Below are 21,433 nucleotides of genomic sequence, written 5' to 3'. Positions count from 1 at the left end.
TTTGTATTCATGCTGCTGAATGTATGGTTTGGTGAACAGATGGCGCTTGAGGATTTTTTTCCCGTGTCCAAGGAAGCAGAATCACTGATTTTAGAAGGCAGTAGCCCGTCACGAGACCTCAGTGTTAAGGACGGATGAAATGCATAAGCCAGACAGTACTGACTTTAGCGCTATATTTTTGATGATCCTGTAGCTACTGTACTCTATTGATGCATCACTGATGTGCACGGCTAATAGTGTTGAATTCCGCTTTGTGCGACACCTGTTGGCAAGTATTATCATAGACAACATTTATAGTACGCATACACAGGCCCTGCCTTAAAAGGAACCCTGACTGTAATGACACGTTTGCTCCATATGATTTATTTGGTTATAACATATCTATGAAATTTGTTTTTCAAAAATCTTTTCCAGTTGAATACATTTTGTAGAAACTTTATTTGCCGCCATTGTTATTTTCGTCGCAACGCATTCATTGTGTAGTGACGTAGAATGGCGGCTGGCTCTATGCCGAGCAATGGGCATCAAGAAAGTGATCAAACAAAACTCTTGAATGCGTCTGGTGAATGACGAGAGCACAGCGTAGGGGAGGGTGACTCTCCCCATTCACGGTGGACACCATTCAGACAATCAAGGAAGCTGAAACATACTCAGCGTAACACACCGCTTACGCTCAGGCTAACTTTAAAATAAAGTTTGTTTACATTGATGGCAATAAAAGTATATCGTATCGTATCGTATCGTATCGTATCGTAAATAGCCTTAGTAGACATTTACTTTGAAAGTGGCCCACGTCGTGGCATGATGGCTAGCTTGACTTCCCTTTTAGACGTTCGTAGTTTTGATTGGCATTAAAGTTGCGACCAACATCAACACAACGCTATCCCAAACTCATATTCAATTGCTAATTTAGGACGCTAAGAAACCGCTAATTAATTACACCGTCATTGCATGATATAGCAGAAGTCTCCGACGTAAGTGGCTACTGGCTAGCATGCAGCTATCTGTTAGCATTACCTACGGGTGCCTGGCTGGTAGTTGTAAATGAGTTTGACAGCTAGTAACTGGCTTACTTGAATTATTTTTCAATATTCTGGACCAAAGCTTCTTTGTAATTCACTCTCCATGTTTAAAGGAAGGGAATGTGCCTTTGCATTTCCCTCTATGTCGAACTCCAGCACCTGCTGTGAAGACTGGCAGATCTGCTAGCGGCTGTTCTTACTTTCTGCTCCAATGAGTTATATTGTAGATGGTGAGTTTGAATATTCATCTGTCTGTTTGCTGGCAGTCCATTTTTGCGTGAATGAAGTAGCAGAAGAGCGAACGTGAAAGAGGAAAGGAAAGTCAGCAGGGTAGAAATAGGAAGGAGAAGAGTCTGTCCGCAGACGGGACGAGCTGCAGTGAAAGTGGAAAATGGGACATGGTTTAAGGGGTCCGATGTGTGTTGATACAGCGTCTGCAATTCTAAGAAATGATGTGTGAATGCGTGTGTGCCTAGCGTGACGAGCAGGTGACATCCACTCATGTGTGAGACGACATGGAGCAGCCACGCACCATCATGCCCTTGTAAGGAGAGCATCAACTGTCCTTGTGGACCATCCATTCTTCCATCTGACTGCAGCATCCCACCTCTTTCCCATTTCTTCTTTAGCAAAGGGCCAGAGGGTCACAACAGCCAATTGAGAACTATTTCCCCTGACATGTGGTTTTACTAGTTTCCCTCTGCATTTGAATTTGAAGCAAAAGATTAATTTAAGGGTCAGCACCACCAAATAATTTTGCTGACTAGGCCACAATTCATCTTGTTTCTATTGTCACCCCTGTGGTGTTGCATTTCATCCCAGCAGTGACCATCAGAAGCCCGGCCAATTATATTTGATACTCCAATGGACATGAAGCAGACAGAGGCTTAATCAGCTCTATTTTGGCTGCAACCGACTCCATTTCACTTTTGAATAATTCAGTGGTGTGTTGTGCTTTGTCTGAATGCTTGTATGAGTCAGGAGAAAAAAGGAGGAAGTGTGTTAATGTGGAAAGTTGATAGCGTAGCCACACTCACAGTTGTCTGTGGGCGGCAGATACACATGCTTGTTAAACGCCCGGTGTGTTTTGTTTTTCTTTCCAGTATCATTTGCCCTCAGACAACATTGATTTCAACCCAATTGTTTTTCTCTCTCGTTTCAGAGGACAACGCGAATGACACTGATAGCAACCTGAGGTCCTGCACCAGAGAAGGTAAAACACACACGTGCAATACAGCTCAATTGCAGTACACTTACAGATTCATGTAATTAATGTACACTTTCCGGCTCACTTTTTAATGACTGTTTAAATGTCCACAATACATGCTTTTAAGTGCAAAAAGCTTTTCATGCCTCAACTGTGGATGCCCGTATGAAAACATCCTCAACCCCCCACTCAAACCTGTGACTGACCTGTCTGGTTCCATCTCTAGCTGCATGATGAAGTTCAGTTGTGGTCGCAGCGCTTGTTCTCAATGCAGAGCATTTCTCTGAATAGGCTTGTTGATTATGTGATGAGAAACATGATCAGAAATGAATAATATGATTTTATACACTTTACAGTTAAGGCCATAATTATATACCCAAATTTTTGTTTAATTTAATTTGATTCTGTTGATGTCCGGACATGTTTTGAGTTGTGATAGAGATACTAATGAATTTCATCACATTTTATTTTGAGAAAACACTTTTATAGGATTCTACAACACATTTTGAACATTGGATATGTCTTAATTGATTAAGGGTATAAATAAACATGGGAACAGTCTCATTAAAAAACAAAAACAAAGAATGAACAGCTAATATGGTTGTGGTACCTACAGAAATACAGTCTTCTTTTCCTTTGGCTTTTCCCTTCAGGGGTCGCCACAGCGAATCAGTTGCCTCCATCTAACCCTGTCCTCTGCCTTCACACCAACTACCTTCATGTCCTCTTTAACTACATCCATAAACCTCCTCTTTGGTCTTCTTCTAGACTTTCTGCCTGGTGTTTGGAAACTCAGCATCCAATATACTCACTATGTCTCCTCTGGACATGTCCGAACCATCTCAGTCTGGCCTCTCTGACTTTATCTCCAAAGCCTTTAACATGTGCTGTCCCTCTGATGTACTCATTCCTGATTCTAAGAGAACCTCAGCATCTTCATCTCTGCCACCTCCAGCTCTGCCTCCTGTCTTTTCCTGGCACTGTCTCCATACCAAACAACATTGCTGGTCTCACCACAGTTTTATAAACCTTTTCTTTCATTTGAGCTGAAACTCTTCTATCACACATCACACCTGACACTTTTCTCCACCCGTTCCAGCCTGCCTGCACATGCTTCTTTATTTCTTTTCCACCCTCTCCATTGCTCTGTACTGTTGACCCTAAATACTTAAACTCCTCCAACTTCTTGGTCTCTTCTCCCTGTAACCTCACTTTTCCACTTGGGTCCCTCCCATTCACCCAGAGAGTCTTGCTACGGCTAACCTTCATTCCCCTCCTTTACAGGGCACACCTCCACGCCTCTAGCTTCTCCTCCACTTGTTCTCTGCTCTCACTACAGATCACAATGTCATCTGCAAACATCATAGTCCATGGACATTCCTGTCTAACCTACGTCTGCCATCCTGTTCATTAACATAGCGAACAAGAAGGGGCTCAGAGCTGCGCTCCACTTTGAACTCCTCTGTCACACCTACAGCACACCTCACCACTGTCTCTCAGTCCTCATACATATCCTGCACCATTTGAACGTACTTCTCTGCCACTCCAGACTTCCTCATACAAAACCACAGTTCCTCTCTGGGCACCCTGTCATAAGCTTTCACCAGATCTACAAAGACACAATCCAGCTCCTTTTGACCTTCTCTGTACAAATATTCCATCTGTGGTACTCTTTTTTTTTTTTTTTTGGCATGAAACCATACTGCTGCTCCTAATTGTTCACCTCTGCCCTCAGTCTAGCTTCATCTACTCTTTCCCATAGATTCATTGTGTGGCTCATTAGCTTTATTCCTCTGTAGTTGCCACAACTCTGCACGTCTCCCTTGTTCTTAAAAATGGGCACCAGCACACTTCTCCTCCATTCCTCAGGCATCTTCTCACTATCTAAGATCCTGTTGAAGAACCCAGTCAGAAATTTTACTGCTACCTCTCCTAGACACTTCCATACCTCCACAGGTATATCATCAGGACCGAGTGCCTTTCCACTCTTCATTCACTTCAATGCCCTTCTCGCTTTATCCTTACTAATCTATTTCTTTGTCCGCAACAGTCACTTTTTCTATTCTTCGTTCTCTCTCATTTTCACTGACACAACCCTCTGTATTTATCCGGGCTTGGGACCTACACAAGAAGACACTGGCTTGTGCCCCCTTGCGGCTACATTCATACAGCACTACAGAAATACAGCAAATGCAATTAATCTGTTGGAAGCCCCTCCCACAAAACACCAAATTTTGTTTGTAATGTGTTATTTAACAATTTTTGGACAGTACTGAGCTGTATAAAAACGATAGGCTGCTTCATTTAAATGGATAGGCTGAATATATTTATTTATTTAGGGTCTAGAGAAATTTGGTCAGGTGCTTAAGAAGTGCAGTCTACATATTTACAAATCATTGTTTCATTTCCAAGAAGTGTTGACGTGTTTAAAGCCACAAGATTGTTTGCATCCACCCATCCATTATTGCTGTAATCTTGATTGATGACTTACTGATTTATGTTTATGGCCCATTTGTTGGTTAGAATATTATGAAGTTGTTGTAGTGAGTGCCTAAAAGAATGCAAGTGAAAGTTTTTAAGAAGTTTAAAAACGCTTATTTTTTCTTCTTTTTTTTCCCTGGAGAGCTCAGTATTGTTCATTCGGTAATTTTACCGATTTTAAAAACGCTAATTGAAGTAGTGTAGATAAACTGTCTTTCATATTAATTCCTGGCTCTTGCCATTATTTAAGCGTAACCTGTAAGACCAAAACATTTATGTATTAGTATAGTTAGTCAGATATTGTTTATTGCTTGTTTGTTTAAAAAAAAAAATACATTGGAAGAGGATCTTGAAAAAAATAATTGGACATTAAATTATTGGTGGGGGGAATTAAAATTTGATTTTTTTTAAATAGTTCATTCCTAATAAAAACACAATATTATAACCTGCAAAGTGCAAACACAGAAAATGCAAGCACAAAACATCTGAACCTAATGTGTTGTCCCTTCCTTTTTCTTCTTCTGTGGTGTCAGTTAGCAAATCAGCTTAGTGTTGCATTACTGCTGGCAACTGATATTGTCCTCTTACTGCAAGGAAATAAATGTGAATTGAGGGTGGCCGGATTTTTTTAAGTTTGCTGCAGCCATGTAGCGTTGGGAGTCTGATCTTTATCAACTTTTAGCTTGTAGCTACAAAAAGGAAGAAAAAAAAGCTCACATCTTGAAATTTTTTCAAGTCAAGGCAAACTTAAAGGCACAATTGTATATTTGCAGCATTAAAAAAAAAGCTTTTTCAAATAATTTCAGCCTGAATGAACATTTGTAAAATATAATGCTATTCCACCGTGGTGCTTTTGGTGCATTGTGGTGTGAATTTAACTTATTAGTTGATTGACTCGCAGTAAATGTGTAAAAACTGTAATCAACTGTACAACAAATCACATTGACCTTTCATCACATATTCTTTTGATAAAGCCGACAGCACAAAAGGCAATTATAGCTTGGCACGCCTTTATTGTTGTGTATTTCATTTCACAATTAAAGCATTTCCTATACATTTTTATCACCAGAAGGACATTTTCTGGAATATAGAAAGTATCTATCTCTGTCAGTTTCCCTTGTTTTGGAGAGGCTTGTGTGTGGCTATGTGTGGTATTTCCCAAGTCAAATCTTTTTGGGATACTCATTCTCACTTTGAAGCCGAGCCATATTGATAATTGATTGTGAAAGAGGAACTGGGTACACACGGAAATTCCCTTTGTAGATGTCTGACATTTTTATCGAAAGGTTTTGTTTAGAGAGGTATTTTTGGTATGAACACTTAGAAAAAAAATATTATTGGCATGATTGTGTGCATATATATATATATATATATATATATATATATATATGCACACACAGTGCTGCTCAAAAATTTAGATTACACCCAAACACGCAGTCAATGTGGCGAGGCCATCTTCAAAATAAAATCTTTCTTAAATACACTGACATTAGTGCCTTGGAACTTTTTTAATTTGAATTTGTTCCCGGCAGTGTGTTGGTACAGATGCTCATTCCAATTGGAAGTACTGTACTGTATAGTTAGTTTGAAGTTGTTGTTTTTTGTTACTGTCTATGGCCCGAGTGTAAAATGACTTTGAGTTTTAAGTATTTTGTATGTACAGTATTGGAATGTCTTTTCAGTAGATGCCACATGTTTAACTTAAACTTAAGGTGTAACGTTCTTTTAAATCATTATCAGTGGCCTTTATGTCCCATCCCAATAACATATTACATCCACGTTAGGACTGTGTTCACATTAACCACTGAAATTCCTCCGTTAATGCACAAACATACAGTGACATTCTTTTTGTTCTCAAGGGGCTGTTAAGTTTAATTATAATGTTTTAGGAAGTGACATAATGGCATTCCAACACAGTGGAAAGACTTGCCCTCCTGAAATCTTCAAAAAGGTGTTAAAAATACATTGCCAAAAGGGAATTTTGTTTGTTTGTTTGTTTAAATGGTTGAACATGTATAATGACATGGTTTGTTTTACAGCCAGCTAAGCCATAAGTGGGAAAAGTCCTGTTTGTGCCCGGGGGTAGTTAAAATAGTTCCTGAGTCATAAAGAAGGGAAGCTAGTTGTAGCTGCTGGCTGTCCACAGTTGGAAGAGTGCCACTTTGACGCCATTTTAAGAACCTCAAAATTGAATCAGCACTGCCCCCTTCTGGCCTAACCACGTATTTAATCAGCTGTTTATATGCTTGCCTTAAATTTACATAGTAATCTAATCCAAGAATTACCAGGAATCAAAGCGTAACAATAGAAACAGTCTGCAGAATGTAGTCTCGCTCTCTCTTTTTTTTTTTTTATGTCTGTGTGAATGTTGTGAAGATCTCAGCTTGAGGAATGAATAGCAGAATTGATTTTAGCCGTGGCTTGCTGGAGGCTGCACAGAGAAATGCAGTGTGATCATCATGTGCACACTGTAAGCACAGTGTGTCTTTTGTTGTTACCTCACACTATCATTTGATTCTGGCAAGTTGCATCTTTGTGGTCGTGAAGAAAGATTCACTCTCTCTAGAAGCTGCTACATGTGCAGTTTCATCTCACTTTGATAGACTGTCTTCATTTTAGTCTATTCTAGTTACTCAATTGACATTTTGATTACGACTCCTCAAGCCGCTCATCATGAATGCCCTGTGTGGAATGCTATTAAAACTCAATGATGCTGTTCCCACTTATCCATGTGACGTCCTATATGATGTGTCCACTTTTCCTGTAAATGTGACCTCATGTAATGCTTGGGATAGTCCCATGAAATTGCTACTTACTTACTGGACTTTCACTTCCAATAAAATATTTATAGAGAAACTGACATTTACGTCAGTTCCTCCTTTGTTTAAAAAGGCACTAATCCAGAGAGGGTTGTTCAGGATCTGTGCAGTTTAGTCTAGAAGTACCACACGGTAGACTCTTACAATAGTTAACAACTGTATTATAATAGCATCGGGCCAGAGGTGAGAACCGAGCATAATAGCAAAGAATAGTATTGCTTACAACACTTTTTCCCCCATACAGTTACCAACATCATGAGCGGTTTTCCTGTACTGTCTGCATCCATTTGTTTTGTGTGTTTTACCATTATTTTTGCCCGTCAGGTTTGCTGGAATGGGTAACCTGCTAAAAGTCCTTACAAGGGAAATAGAGAACTATCCACACTTTTTCCTGGACTTTGAAAGTAAGTCTGGCAGAGGAGTGGGGAAAAACAGTGATAAGATGGAAAGGAGGAGAAGATTATTTCCTTTCTGTTTGCAGGCTTCCTTCGTGCTTTCTTTCCGCACAGACATGAAACTCGACTCTCAGCTCCAAGCCGCCGTTTCTCACTGTTCAAATAACGTTTTAACATTACTTATACTTTTCTTCCTTTTTCTTCCACTCCCTGTGTGTCTGCTCCTTTTCTCTCTCTGTCTTTTGCAGAAGCCAAATGGGGAATCTGTTAAAAGTGCTCACTTGCACCGAGCTTGAACAGGGGCCAAACTTTTTCCTTGACTTTGAAAGTGAGCATAGCTTGTCTTTCAGCTTGTCATTTTTCCTAATTCACCCCTCTTCACTCCCAAGAGCTCAAGGGTCAGCGTATTTAGGTTTAAATTGACTAGCATAAAGGCAGCCTTTGTTGTCGGTAAACCTTCCAAAATCCATTCACTTGATGTTAAACTGACTAAAAATGGAGTTGACCCTTGACCTTAGCAGTCTGCTTTTACTCTCTTGTGCATGTTTGTTCTACTGGTTTGGGAAACTTTCTGTAATCTGTTGACGGGATAACATTAGAATATATTTATTCCTCTATTATCATACCAGTTAGTAGTGTTTAACAACATCCAATAATTAGAAGAATTCAAAAATTAATAAATCACAACAATAAGAAGTGTTACACCACCTATGACATGTACAGAGATATAAAATGTTTGCTTTAATGACTACCAGTTAGCAATTAGCTACAGTCATCTTCCTCATTGAATCGCACAGATATGGGAACTGAAAGGAGCATGATCGCCACCTAATGGCTAAAGAATGATTTGCGCCCACTAATCTGTCCATGTTGCAGGCTTAATTTTCTATCGCCACCAAAATTATGTCTCCCCTGTGGCATTTCATCCAACCGCAGCCTTTGTTTACAAAAAGAGGAAATGATGGGATAATGGGAAGGGTTTTGAAATGTAAAACAGACTTCAGATAGTTGAGGATAAATGTCAGTGTCAGCTCTATATTTACAGCAGCTAGTTTGGCTGCCTGTGGTCATGACAGTCCAAGATTTAAAATGACATCAAGTATTACTGTTACAATTTACAGTATGCTTGCTCACACTTGGGTGAAACATTCCCTGAAGTCTGAGGCAAGCCATATTTACAGGAAATGTAATGTATACTCACCAGCCACAGCTTTGGTTACATCTTTATAGTCAAAAACAAGCTTTCCTAAACTCAATAAGAAATTTGTTTCCGACTGAGATTTACAGACAACTATTTAGGATGTAGTTTTGAATGTAGCGCTCAGTAAGCTAATATAAATAGAAAGAAACACCTCAGATTTTGTAACACTGTACTTATATGTAAGTTTAGTCAATGTTGTGGCCATTGAGTGTGTGACATGTAGTCCTCATTTAGAATGGATTTTCACTCAGTATTTTTTTTATGATCATAAAATGGCTTAAATCCATCTGGTATGAATATAATTGAACAGCAGAGGTTGCAAATCCAAGTCCAGAATGTAAAAACCCTGCCACAGTTTGGCTTTAGCCCCAGGTGCTAGCTAGTTAGCTCCCTAGCTAGCTCCCATGGTGCTCGTTTACCTGGTAATGAGGTAGCTAGCTAGCATCAATGGCTAAAGTCAAACTGTGACAGGGTTTTTACTTTCTCGGCCTGGATTTGCTACCTCTGTTGAACAGCAATTGTAAAAGACAGTCAGCATAAATTTGTCTATAAGTGAGTGTTTGCTTTGTGTATTTTCCCTTGTTAGATGCGCAACCCACAGAAGGAGAGTGTGATGTCTGGAACCAGGTGAACGCCGTTCTTCAGGACTCTGAAAGCATCCTGTTGGGTCTACAGGCATACAAAGGAGCCGGACAGGAGATCAGAGATGTGAGGAGAACAGAAATCTCGGCTGGGATCACCTTCAAATCTATTTATGTACCCTTTGACATCCATTATTTTGATAGGTGTTAACATGTGACCGCCATTCTTGGTGTAATTGTTCTCTTTAGGCAATTCAAAATCCGAGCGACTTCATGCTTCAGGAGCGAGCCTGGAACTCGGTGTGCCCTCTTGTTATCAAACTCAAGAAGTTTTACAGTTTTTCTCTGAGACTAGGTGTGTAGCAGTGTCGCGTTAATAGGGTTTGAGCAGAAACCAACAGTTGTGATTTTGATTTTGTATTTGTGTGCAGAGGAGGCTCTACAGAGTTTGTTGGAGTCCCTGACATGTCCGCTCTACACGCCCACTCAGCACCTGGAAAAGGAGCAGGCGTTGGCCAAACAGTTTGCAGAAATCCTCCACTTCACTCTCCGCTTTGATGAGCTCAAGGTGCCAAACGATACTTTCACATCGTAATGTATGATTTTGTCTTGAGCAGTCTGATTTCATTGCTTGTTTTACCTCAGATGAGGATTCCCGCCATCCAGAATGACTTCAGCTACTATAGAAGAACCATCAGTCGAAACCGGATAAACAACATGAATGTAAGCTCTTACGAACATACGGTAAATGTGAACGTGGCATTTTTTTCACATTTCATTGTGACTTTACAGCTGGATATTGAAAATGAAGTTAATAACGAGATGGCCAATAGGATGTCTTTATTCTACGCCGAAGCCACGCCGATGCTGAAAACGCTCAGCAACGCAACCACAAACTTTGTCACTGAAGTAAGTTCGCTTCATTTTTAACTCTTTCACTGCCATGGACGTTAAAAGACGTCAAGTAAAAACCTACGGAGGGCCGCCAATGACGTTAAAAGACGTCATCCAATTTATTTTTTTTGAAACGGGTGGAGGGAAGCCTTGGGCAGCTGTGGTGAAAGTTTCAAGCAGATCTAGTTAGCTTAATGACTATTTTTGGCCCCTAGATGGCAGCAATGACTCTCTTTTGACAAGATTGGGTAGGCGTCAGTAGAAGACGTGAGGCGGAGCTAGAGGGGACAGTGGCTGGGGAAGGGAAGAGAACATGGCGACCGGTTTGCAAGCAGCTCACGCTAGAGCAGTTTTTTTCAAAGACGAAAAGCATCGACCAACGCTAAAGAGCACATTGATGACGACGATGATCATCATCGATGATGATGATGGTGACTCCGAGGTTGGAAGCGTTGACGCGGCAGTAGAAGACGTGAGGCGGAGCTAGATGGCTGAGGAAGCGAACAATGGCGGTTGCAAGCAGCTCACACTTGGGAATTTTTTTCAAAGACGAAAGGCATCGACCAACGCTAAAGAGCACATTGATGACGACGATGATCATCATCGATGATGATGATGGTGACTCCGAGGGTGACGCTGAAGTTGCAAGCGTTGACGCGGCGGCTATGACGACGTCATAAAGGTTCACCGGCTAGCGATGCTAACACCGGAAAACGCGGAGCACAACCGAGCATGCTCAGGCGGACGTTCAATCGGACGACGAAGAGTACCCCGAGTCCAATGCATATTCATTGGAGGAGTGGGTACAGTCTGCTACTTGCTATTCCCCGGAAAAAAAGGCCGTCAAGAAAGTGCAACGTCTGCACGCGAAAGGACCCATCGCAAGTGAAACTAAATCTGTTGTGCAAATCCTGCTGCGTCTCCTTGCACGCATGGGAGCGTTACAAAAAGAAAAACTGTATTTGAAACATCCACATAATTGTAAATAGTACCTCAGTTGCACACATTTGTAAATAGTTTGCGAAATTGTTTTGTCAAATTGTTACACTGTTGAATGGAAATAAACGTATTTTGCAATCTAAAAACACTTTTTCATTGTTGGTGGTGGTGTATTACAGAAGTAAAGCACTATTTAGGTGTTTGTGGCATCATTCATGGACAAAAAGAAGTGTAGAATTTACTAGAGTGCATGACATAACATTGTTTCACAAAAAGCTCTTTTTCTCCGCTTTTTGTTTCAAAACAGAGCATTTCGGTGAAACTAACCATTTTCTATTGTTGATTACTGAAGAACGGAATAAGGTAGAAACAAACTTTTTTTTTCTGATGAAAGATGAGAGTTCAATCTTTCATTTGGTAGTATGTGTGTGTTTCCATAGTCCTAACACAACATTTTCTGTGGACCTTGAAAGATCAGTCAAAATGCTTAAATCAGCTGGCACTGGCGACATCCCGTTTCTGAAAACGTCTGGCAGTCAAAGAGTTAATCATTCCTGCATTGTAAATTATGTAAAAAAATATTCCATATTACATTTTGGTCGTCTCTTTTGTAGAACAAAACTCTACCACTGGAGAACACAACGGACTGTCTGAGCACCATGGCCAGCGTCTGTAAAGTCATGTTGGAGACACCGTGAGTTCATTTGTCAATGTAGCATCACTTTTATTTTGATACGACCATTTGGCCCAAAACAAAAGATTTTTCTTGATATATCAAGATGTCATCTTCTGTGTCCAGGGAATACTCAAGTCGTTTCAGCAGCGAGGACACACTCCTGTTCTGCATGAGGGTCATGGTCGGTGTCATCATTCTCTATGACCATGTTCATCCCAACGGTGCCTTCAACAAGTCCTCCAAGATCGACGTAAGTTCCACACGCACTGCACACATCACTGCTCTGTGACGCAGCTCTCACCTGATGATTGTTTCGCCAGATGAAAGGCTGCATAAAAGTGCTGAAGGACCAGCCTGCGGACAACGTAGAAGGCCTGCTGAATGCCCTCAAGTAGGTCACTCTTTTGCACACAGTTGTACATGTCACTATTCAGGTTTGAGGGGGAACAGTAATTGAATTATGTACTCATTCAAGCACAAAAAAGTGCTAAAAAGTAACAATTTCAAACAAAAAACATGTTATTGTGCGGAAACACAAAATGACCCATTTCGCGGTATTTTAGCCAAGAATTGTCTCCTCTCTTTTAAGTGTGATAACCAAGTAATTTGTTAGTTTTTTTTTACTTTCAATCACTCAAAATGTTTAGTGGCATCAGACCTATTCATTTATATATAGCATTTATTTATTAATTTATTCATTTGTTTATTTATTTGTTCTTGATGCCCTCTATGGACAATAAAAGCAATAGTGTGCAATGACCAAAAGTAGCTATGGTGTACTGCCCAGAATTGTCCCTTTGACAACGCGCATACACACACGTCACACACACATTGGCATGCGCATGTGAATGTTACTGCGTCCACACACACACACACACAGGCCTGTTCTCTCAATCCGGGTCATGCCAGCTTGTTTTTGTGCAAGTGACCGTACTTGACATACATCAGCTCAGGAAAAACAAAAAAAGTTGCTCTCTAGTACCACCTGGTGGATTAAGGCTTTTAAGACTCACATTTTTTATTTTCCACGTTTAGTTTAGGCCCCACTGAACGGATAAATTGGGTAATCATGGGAAATGCACTATAACACATCAGGTGTACAGTGTATAAAAAATATGAAAAAATATTATTTATAATGGGAGTCAATGGAGCCAAACAATGGACAAATACTACCTGTGTCTAAGGATAATGACAATAATAATTTAGAAATGATGGATGGTGCCATTTTGAACTTCAACATGTTTGGATAATCTAGGTGAAATTTCAGCTCCCTAAGTGATTTTTAACATGCTTCATCTATGATAATATTACTAATAAAACAAAAACAGCCAAGAATTGGACAAATACTGCACAAGGTAGTATCCTGAAATGTGATCTTAAGTGTATTCAAGGCTGTTGCTACTCATGTCACACTGTTTATGATATTTGTATTCAATAAAATGTGTGTTTCTCATTTTCTTCTCTTCAGATTCACCACAAAACACCTGAATGATGAGTCCACTCCAAAAAACATCCGGACAATGCTCCAGTAATTTAAATAATTTTAATCGTATATAAAAATGAAGAGGATCAATGCTCTGACCTCAAATAAGATGTATATGTTTACATTATTTAAGAGACCTATTAACACTTTGCATAGTCATTCTCTCCAAGTTACTCTACGACAACACGATTCCCGCTTCTATTAACAGCTGAGAGAGTGTTTCTCATTTGTCGCCTTATATAATCGAGGTTTCTTAAAATCTCCCAATTTTCTGACATGCTTCTGTATGCACACAAAATGGTCAAATATTGACTTGCTATCCAGTCAGTTTGTGCATGGAATGAGATCGATCAAGGACTTGTTTAGATGTGGAGAAAGATGAGGCACTGACTGCTTAGATGTATCGTCAACAAGGATTCTCACGTTTTTGCTTTAAAAAAAAAAAAAGGAAAAAAAGTACGCCCCGCCCCGGTGTACCTGTTGATGTGAATATAGAACTGCACAATGCATGTGCTTAAGAGGATAATGATCAATCATGCGTTTCGCTTTCACTGATTCGGTTATTTTGTTTGTGTAAAAAGAAGGCCAAAAAGTGTATTTTTAGTGAAAAACTTTCATGTTCTTATTTCACTCTTGTTAATATATATTGATCAATTGCCAGTTTTGAAAAAAAAACTATAAGTTGTTTGAGTGTGAGTGAATTATTTGTAAATTATTACCTAGATTTTTTTTTTTTAATGAATTTTTATTCCACTCCCGTCCCCTAATTGTCTTTTTATTGCCTTAAAACAAACATTTTGAGCTACTGTACTTGTTGTAATTGTCTTAAAATGGATCTGCTGTGTCAAATGTCATGTTGGTAGCCACTGTCACTAATCGTCAATAATACACCAGCGTGTATTATTGTCATTTGCTGATGTAGTGACTCTGAATCAGCTTGATTATCAATGCTATCCAATCGCTAATCCAGTTGATTCTGGGAGCTCCTCTTACTAGACTGGACAATCACATCATTACTGACTGTTGGACTTCATGTTAAATTGTGATGATGATGTAATTCTTATTCCACAAACACAATACTAATCAGAATACCATGTTTAGACTAGTGGGGGCACATAGAACATATTACTGCAAAGAACATTTTTTTGCTTGACATCTGCTATAAGCGTGCAAGTATAAAGAAACAGCCATAAATAGGAATTACTTTCTGACTGAAGCTATACTGTAGCCGTTTATGACTCAATTACACTTCAATGAATACTCATGTCAAATGTGTCTTGTTCATTTTTATCACCGTCTTGTGGTATTTATGTGTACACATGAGCCATACTTTTGGATTTGCTGTCATGATCACGTGACAAACATAAGAGCTCTTCTTCATGTGCTACTGTGTCGAATGCAGGATTGGGTTAGAACATGTTCTTTTGTTGTTTTTAAAGCATTTGTGGACTTGCTTATTATATAAATTGCTTCCGCTTTGTACTGTATTGTTTAAAGGGCTGTGTGAATTTGATAATAAAGGTGGTACATTTCTTACTGAAATATATGAATGACTCCTTTATTTTAAGCAACTGTCACTTATATCATCTTGGCATTTCCAAGTTTTCAAATGATCAACCTTTGTGCAGCTCCACTGATCTGAATATATGACTGGATAGCCGATAGGACTAGACTTTTGAAGCTGCGAGGCGGCCGCCATATTGCTCCTCCCAAGAAACATTTCTCGGCATCGGCATACGATCCTCTATTTACAGTATCGAAACATTTGAGACAGTACTTAGTAGAAACAGCATGATTTATGATGTTTTAAATTTGTTAAACAAGAGGACTACAGACGTTTTACAACTCTGACCGGTTTAAATACATCTATAAATTATATGCTTAATGATGTTTACAGGAGAAAACATATATTTTTAATAAAAGAATTATAACTGTAATTCGACAAAAGATGCCAATAAAAGAAAAAGGGGGTCTTCAAAGCAGCACATACCGTCTATCCATCCATCCATTTTCTTGACCGCTTCTCCTCACAAGGGTCGCGGGGGTGCTGGAGCCTATCCCAGCTGGCTTCGGGCAGTAGGCGGGGTACACCCTGAACTGGTTGCCAGCCAATCGCAGGGCACACAGAGACGAACAACCATTCTCACAATCACACCTATGGACAATTTGGAGTATTCAATTAACCTGCCATGCATGTCTTTGGAATGTGGGAGGAAAACCGGAGTACCCGGTGAAAACCCACGCAAGCACGGGGAGAACATGCAAACTCCACCCAGGAAGGCTGAAGCCCGGACTCGATCTCACGTCCTCTGCACTGGGAGGCGGACGTGCTAACCAGTCAGCCACCGTGCTGCCTCACATACCGTCTACTTATTTTTTTTTGTTTTTTTACTTGTTAAAAAATAGTGACCAAACCGCCACAAAACCCCCCACACCTGCCCCCGGCCCTACACTAACTGCCTACGAGCTGTACTTGTCTAATCTGTACGTATACCTTATAGTTTATACAGTCATCTGCTAGCGAGATGGAGGAGCAAGATGGCTGCCCTGTGGCTTCAACGGCTTGCACGGGTGTGTATGGGCTATCTATCCGCTGGCTATTCAGTCATATATTCAGATCAGTGGTGCAGCTCCTATGCCTGTAAATGTAGTTGTACTTTAATTAGTTGTCCTGCAGGTGGCGATATGCGTCAGTCCACGACTGTGTGAGTGACATGGAGAGAGTCCAGGGCTCAAACTCAAACAGTGGTACACCTGAAAGAAGAATTTCGACCATTAAGGACTCAGGTAACATAAAATAAAGGTTAAACTGTCGTTTTACTTGGAACATAAGGCACCATTTTTTTTTCTAACAGTTTTAAAGTTTCCTGACTGTATCTTGCTATGCGCTTACATCATCCAGCTCAGACTTACTGGGAAGGCTCCTGTTGGAGCGCTGGTACGCCCTAAGCGCCTCCAAGCTTAGCCTGGGTACCGCCGTCCTCACTGGACCCGGACGCTTGCCGGCATTCAACCGGGCCTGCTGCAGCAGGATCTCTCCCGCCTCCTTGGTGACAGGGTAGCTGTGAGTGTGAGATGCCCAGTGGGGCCGAGACTGGGTCTGACGAGGAGGAGGAAGAGGATGGTGGGGTGTGCTGTTTGAAGTAAGGAACATCTATAGGAAACAAAGGAGGAAATATCTTAGAGATTTTTTTTTTTGCTGCTTCAATACTCAATAAGTAGTTATTTGAAGTGAGGCATTTAATTTCTACAAGAGTGGAAATAACATGTCTGTTGATTGGTCCATGACATTAGATACTATTTATGGATATTTTAGTAAAACTGAAATATTTTCTGCCGCAGTGTCCTCTGTTTCTCCTTACACATCATTTGCATCACCTCCTTCTGTGAGCCTGTCATCATTGACATGCATCCTCCATAATGCATAAATTCTGCTGGTGGAGCATCTTCAATATTTTAGGGTCACGGGCACATTGGAGTTATTGTTGCAGTGAAAAATGAAGTGTGGTTTACCAGTGATTTGGCTTTTCGTAGCTTGTAAGTTGCCTCGGACAGCGTTTTTGGTTTCCCGTTGTCCGGTTGCTCCGTTTTGCTGCTGCAAGAGGTTGCTCTGCTCTTCATCAGCCTAGAGGCAAACAATAGTCTTGATTGGCATGTTATCATTATTTTTGGTCCCCAGGTCCACTTAAAATGAATTTAAAGAACAGTTTGCATTTGTTTCCCTAAGAAACTATAAAAAAGTCCCCTCTGCAGGACCTATGCAAATTCTGTGATCATATTGGAAAGCTCCTTGCTGCCTTACGCTGCACTGTTTTGCCGAACAGGGTCCGAGTTGTCCAGGTAGTTGAAGCGGACGATGTCTTTGGGACATCTGTCCGAGTCTCTCCAAGGTGGAAGCACAGGTGGAGGCTTGTCCTTTTTTAATCTGCTCCTGGATGTACCGCCAATGTACTGGTTGGTGGATGCTTGAAGCCCGTCACTTTGCGAGATGTCCTCATCATCATGTCTACTGCCGACTCTTGCTACGTCTTGAACCGCTGTCTGCTGCGGGAACCAGGCAGCCTGTGGGTGGATTACGCCAGGGCAAAATTTGGCGCTCAAGGGTCACATTTTAATAATAAAAATATTTTATCATTCATGAATAATTGTGAAGGCATAAAGCCTTGACAAACACATTATGTTATTCCTATTTTTTTACTCATTCACTTTTTGAGATGCCGCTCTTTCCACATAATTCATCCAATTCACGTCATTCCAATTTTATCATATTCCAAAAATTCTCATCATCAAGGGTATTATTTTTTCTCATTTCAAAAGTTCACAGTTTTAGAAATTACCCATTCATTTCCAATGGGACATTCAGCATAACAGATTCACATCGTTACAATTTGAAATTCAAAACATTCAGCTCATTCAATCCACATGTCAAATATTCCCAAGGACCAACAATTTGACAAATTCACCACTAAAATTCCCCCACAAAAATAAATAAACAAATGAGAAAAACACATAAATTTCATTTAATATCATTTCACATAATTTTATATATTTTAATATCATGAAATATCACTCCACATCATTGTAAATTATTCTACTTCATTCCACATGCCTCCATATTTGTTCATTAAGCATAAGGGATGTAACGATATCCAAACATCACGATACGATATTGTCACGATATGAAGGTCACAATACGATAGTTAGCACGATATTGTGGGGAGGTTGGCGATATTAAAAAAAAGTCACAATATTGTAAAAAAGAAAAAGAAAAAAAGAGCTCATACTTTAAAAAAAAAAAAACACTGTATTGTGCTTTTGTACATAACAGCAATGCATATAAACAAGCTACAATCTTTAATAGCACTTAATATTGAGGCACTTACTTGCTAATGCATTTGAAAAAAAACTAGCCACCAGAGGGTGCTAGAACTGCACAAATGGAAATCAACATGACTTCTTTAATAGATGTGCTGCTTTTAATATTGTGACATGACGACAACGATATTGCGGCAGTTTTAATAATGCGATATCACAATATTGCCGTTACCGATACATCCCTAATTAAGCATTTCAGCCTTCACATATAATTTTTCATGAAATTGTACATGTGTAAGTTTCTCTATAATATTTAACCGATTAATGACTAAAATATGAATGTAGTTTATGAAACAAGAGCACCATTGTTATTTTGAGTGGCATTACTTCTTACATACCTTTCTGGTTGGTACAGCAAGCAGCATCTCTTGCACAGCCTTGATGTAGTGTCTCTTCCACACACCCTGCTCAAAAACTGTAGGCGAGAAGCTTATGAACCAGCCAAGTCTCAGACACTTGGGCATCCACAGCTGGTCCAGTTCCACGATGCTTTTCCAGTGCCAGCTCACCTGCCATCAAAGGAAAAAAATCATACATCATGCATTGCAAAGTGACGTTATACATCCATGTGAGTGTGTTTGTGTTGCTGTTGGTTCCTCCTTACCCGTGCACAGCGACAGAGGCTGCGTGGGTCCAGGAAGGAGAAGACGTAGAGGCAGATTGCTCTCGGCAGCATGCACGTGAAGTCAGCGGCCTGCAGGGGGAGCTGTCTACTCACGCAGAGGTCGACAAAGCGGAGCTGCTCCTTTGAGCAGCCCTTGACGAAATCGTGCAGCACCAACCTCCTCTGCCTGTCAGACCACCTGTCAAACTGATGAGCACATCAAAGGCCTTAAAATCAAAAGAAAGACACCCCGACGGCGTCTTGGCACAATGCACACACATTGACGTACCCACTTTGACAGGAGGCCTCGCCTCTCCTCAAAAACCTGAAAGCGACACAAGGGCAATGATGGCTTTTGTTTGTTTTAAACTAAGCACGTGATGCTTTCATCAAATATGTTTGTTTCAATTGTTGGTTCTTGGTCATGGTCACAACTTATCTGTGTGAGACATGAGGAACAAGCAAAAAACAAACATACATTAACCTCTCGTGTAGCTACAAAAATAAACTGACACTCCCCAAAAACTTCTCAGCCATACAGAACCCTCTTACAATCCCCCACTCACTCACCAAAAACGCTCTCATATTCACCAAAAATCCTCACACACACATTCCAAAAAACAAAATCGCATAGCGCAAAAAAAATATATATGCATGCTCACAAAATCAAACTAGTCCTGAAAAAAAGTTATTACATTCACCAAAACCATTCTCACACCTACAAAAAAAAACCGTATTTTCAAAAAAAAAAAAGGCTAACTCATTCTGAAAAACTTGGAACACTCACTGAAAACCCATCACACTCACAAAGAGAAACTCTCACATCTGTATACACAAAAACCTCTTGTACGCCCAAAAAACAAAACTCTTACACGGTAAAAAAAATGTCCCACACACAACAAACACGGCTCATAGGTCAAAAAATCTCTCACACTCAATGAAAAAACAAAAAACACTCACCAAAAACACTTTTACATACTCCAAAAACCTATCACACACAAAAACTCTCACATTACCAAAAAACTCTTATACAAAAAAAAGCCAAACACCATCTACCACACACTCTCTCACTGCCCTCATAAAACGACCCCCCCCCCCCCAAAAAAAATCTCACATTTACTAAAAAAAAAGTTCTGTCACATTCAAACCAAAAAGCTTCCTCATCGTATGTATGCATGTATATATGTATGTATGTATTTATTGCCTAATTGAGAGTCAAAAGTTGTCTTGGAAGCTCAAAACTGAAAGTCTTGGCTTCTGTTTCCAGAGGAACTTAACATATTGATATATGCAAGAAGCAAATGGCCTATACGTGGCACCTCGTAACAAGGTCAAACAATTAGTGTCTTCCTGTTGAATGCTTTGCCCCGAGAGCTGTTGTGACCTTGTTGTTGGACAGAGAGTGGTTCAGAGGGGTCCAGGCGCTCATCTTGGTCTGCATTTTAGCAGGACTTGCAGAGGACCTCGCTGCGTGCGGCATCTTCCTGTTCATCTGGAGACACGGCAGTGATAATGTGAGTGACTTCCGTGAATCAGTAACAAACAATGCACAGACCTGCTACGACTGATATGTGACAACTCACTGACAACGCATGCATTCTTGTGTTTTTTGTTTTTAAGCCATTGTAGTACACATTCCTCTTGTTTAAAATTGAAAATGCCAACCCCTGCTCGATGTTGTGCTCTCTTTCACACACCCATGTGTTAAGTGAAGGACTCTCTCACATACACATGACGACATATATACACACTCTGTGATTTAACTTACCAACACTTCAGGTCGGAGTGAATAAATCCAACATCAAAACCCAATGTTACTTCTCTCGACTTAAACATCCATCTACCTATAATTCTCATCCGTCTTCCCACTTGTCCGGGGCATATAGTTTACATGTTCCCATAGTAACCGTGACTGTGCTTTCTGTACACAGACCAAGCTGCCAGAGCATATCACACACCGAGGGGGTGCTGCACAGCAAACCACAGTAGGGTGTGCAGTCTGCACTGTGCAGGCGTCCGTGGCTCTAATGATGACAAATGTTATGCAAGAAGGCCTGACGCTGCAGCACAAGCACTGATGGAGCAAAATGTGTGTGTCAACGAAGAAGGAATATTGGCCAAATAGTGTGAGAATTAAATATTATATTAGCACAGATTTGTGATTATATTTCTTTGATCACTTTGTAGGAAATTGTGTAATTAATTTCAAGAAATTTATCTTTGTCTCACTTTATTTTTATGTTATATGATTAGTCA

The 21,433-nt window shown here is 40.2% G+C and overlaps 2 protein-coding genes and 1 long non-coding RNA gene across 6 annotated transcripts in view; 2 read left to right on the top strand and 1 right to left on the bottom strand.

Annotated features, from left to right (window-relative positions):
• The window catches only part of fam49a (family with sequence similarity 49 member A), a 31,027-nt gene extending 15,783 nt beyond the window's left edge, over window positions 1–15,244 (top strand). Inside the window, exons 2-13 of one of the 4 annotated variants that reach the window (XM_077553176.1) lie at window positions 2,185–2,235; window positions 7,854–7,933; window positions 8,173–8,252; window positions 9,712–9,833; window positions 9,956–10,061; window positions 10,138–10,274; window positions 10,352–10,429; window positions 10,499–10,615; window positions 12,154–12,233; window positions 12,339–12,465; window positions 12,536–12,606; window positions 13,684–15,244. In XM_077553176.1, the coding sequence (XP_077409302.1) occupies window positions 8,180–8,252; window positions 9,712–9,833; window positions 9,956–10,061; window positions 10,138–10,274; window positions 10,352–10,429; window positions 10,499–10,615; window positions 12,154–12,233; window positions 12,339–12,465; window positions 12,536–12,606; window positions 13,684–13,747 (975 nt within the window). In that variant the 5' untranslated portion in view covers window positions 2,185–2,235; window positions 7,854–7,933; window positions 8,173–8,179 and the 3' untranslated portion in view covers window positions 13,748–15,244. The remainder of the gene's footprint in view (window positions 1–2,184; window positions 2,236–7,853; window positions 7,934–8,172; window positions 8,253–9,711; window positions 9,834–9,955; window positions 10,062–10,137; window positions 10,275–10,351; window positions 10,430–10,498; window positions 10,616–12,153; window positions 12,234–12,338; window positions 12,466–12,535; window positions 12,607–13,683) is intronic. The other 3 variants (XM_077553175.1, XM_077553177.1, XM_077553178.1) reach the window with 3 other exon arrangements.
• Window positions 15,172–21,269, bottom strand: fbxo16 (F-box protein 16). The gene is made up of 9 exons (XM_077553174.1): window positions 20,946–21,269; window positions 20,562–20,669; window positions 19,467–19,502; window positions 19,178–19,384; window positions 18,912–19,082; window positions 17,501–17,760; window positions 17,212–17,323; window positions 16,612–16,852; window positions 15,172–16,452 (listed from the first exon to the last, which is right to left on the bottom strand). The coding sequence occupies exons 2-9, from the start codon at window positions 20,667–20,669 to the stop codon at window positions 16,361–16,363; spliced, it is 1,227 nt and encodes a 408-aa protein (XP_077409300.1). The 5' UTR covers window positions 20,946–21,269; the 3' UTR covers window positions 15,172–16,360.
• Window positions 16,384–21,380, top strand: LOC144039629 (uncharacterized). Its single transcript, XR_013289501.1, has 4 exons — window positions 16,384–16,485; window positions 16,601–16,841; window positions 20,624–20,691; window positions 21,109–21,380. It is a non-coding gene; the product is annotated as an uncharacterized LOC144039629 (long non-coding RNA).
• Window positions 21,381–21,433: the final 53 nt, after the last annotated feature.

The sequence above is a fragment of the Vanacampus margaritifer genome, chromosome 19 (genome assembly GCF_051991255.1).
Source record: "Vanacampus margaritifer isolate UIUO_Vmar chromosome 19, RoL_Vmar_1.0, whole genome shotgun sequence".
In the NCBI taxonomy this organism is placed as follows: domain Eukaryota; kingdom Metazoa; phylum Chordata; class Actinopteri; order Syngnathiformes; family Syngnathidae; genus Vanacampus; species Vanacampus margaritifer.
Note: the sequence above shows the minus strand (reverse complement) of the source record. Positions and strands in the feature narration are given on the sequence as shown.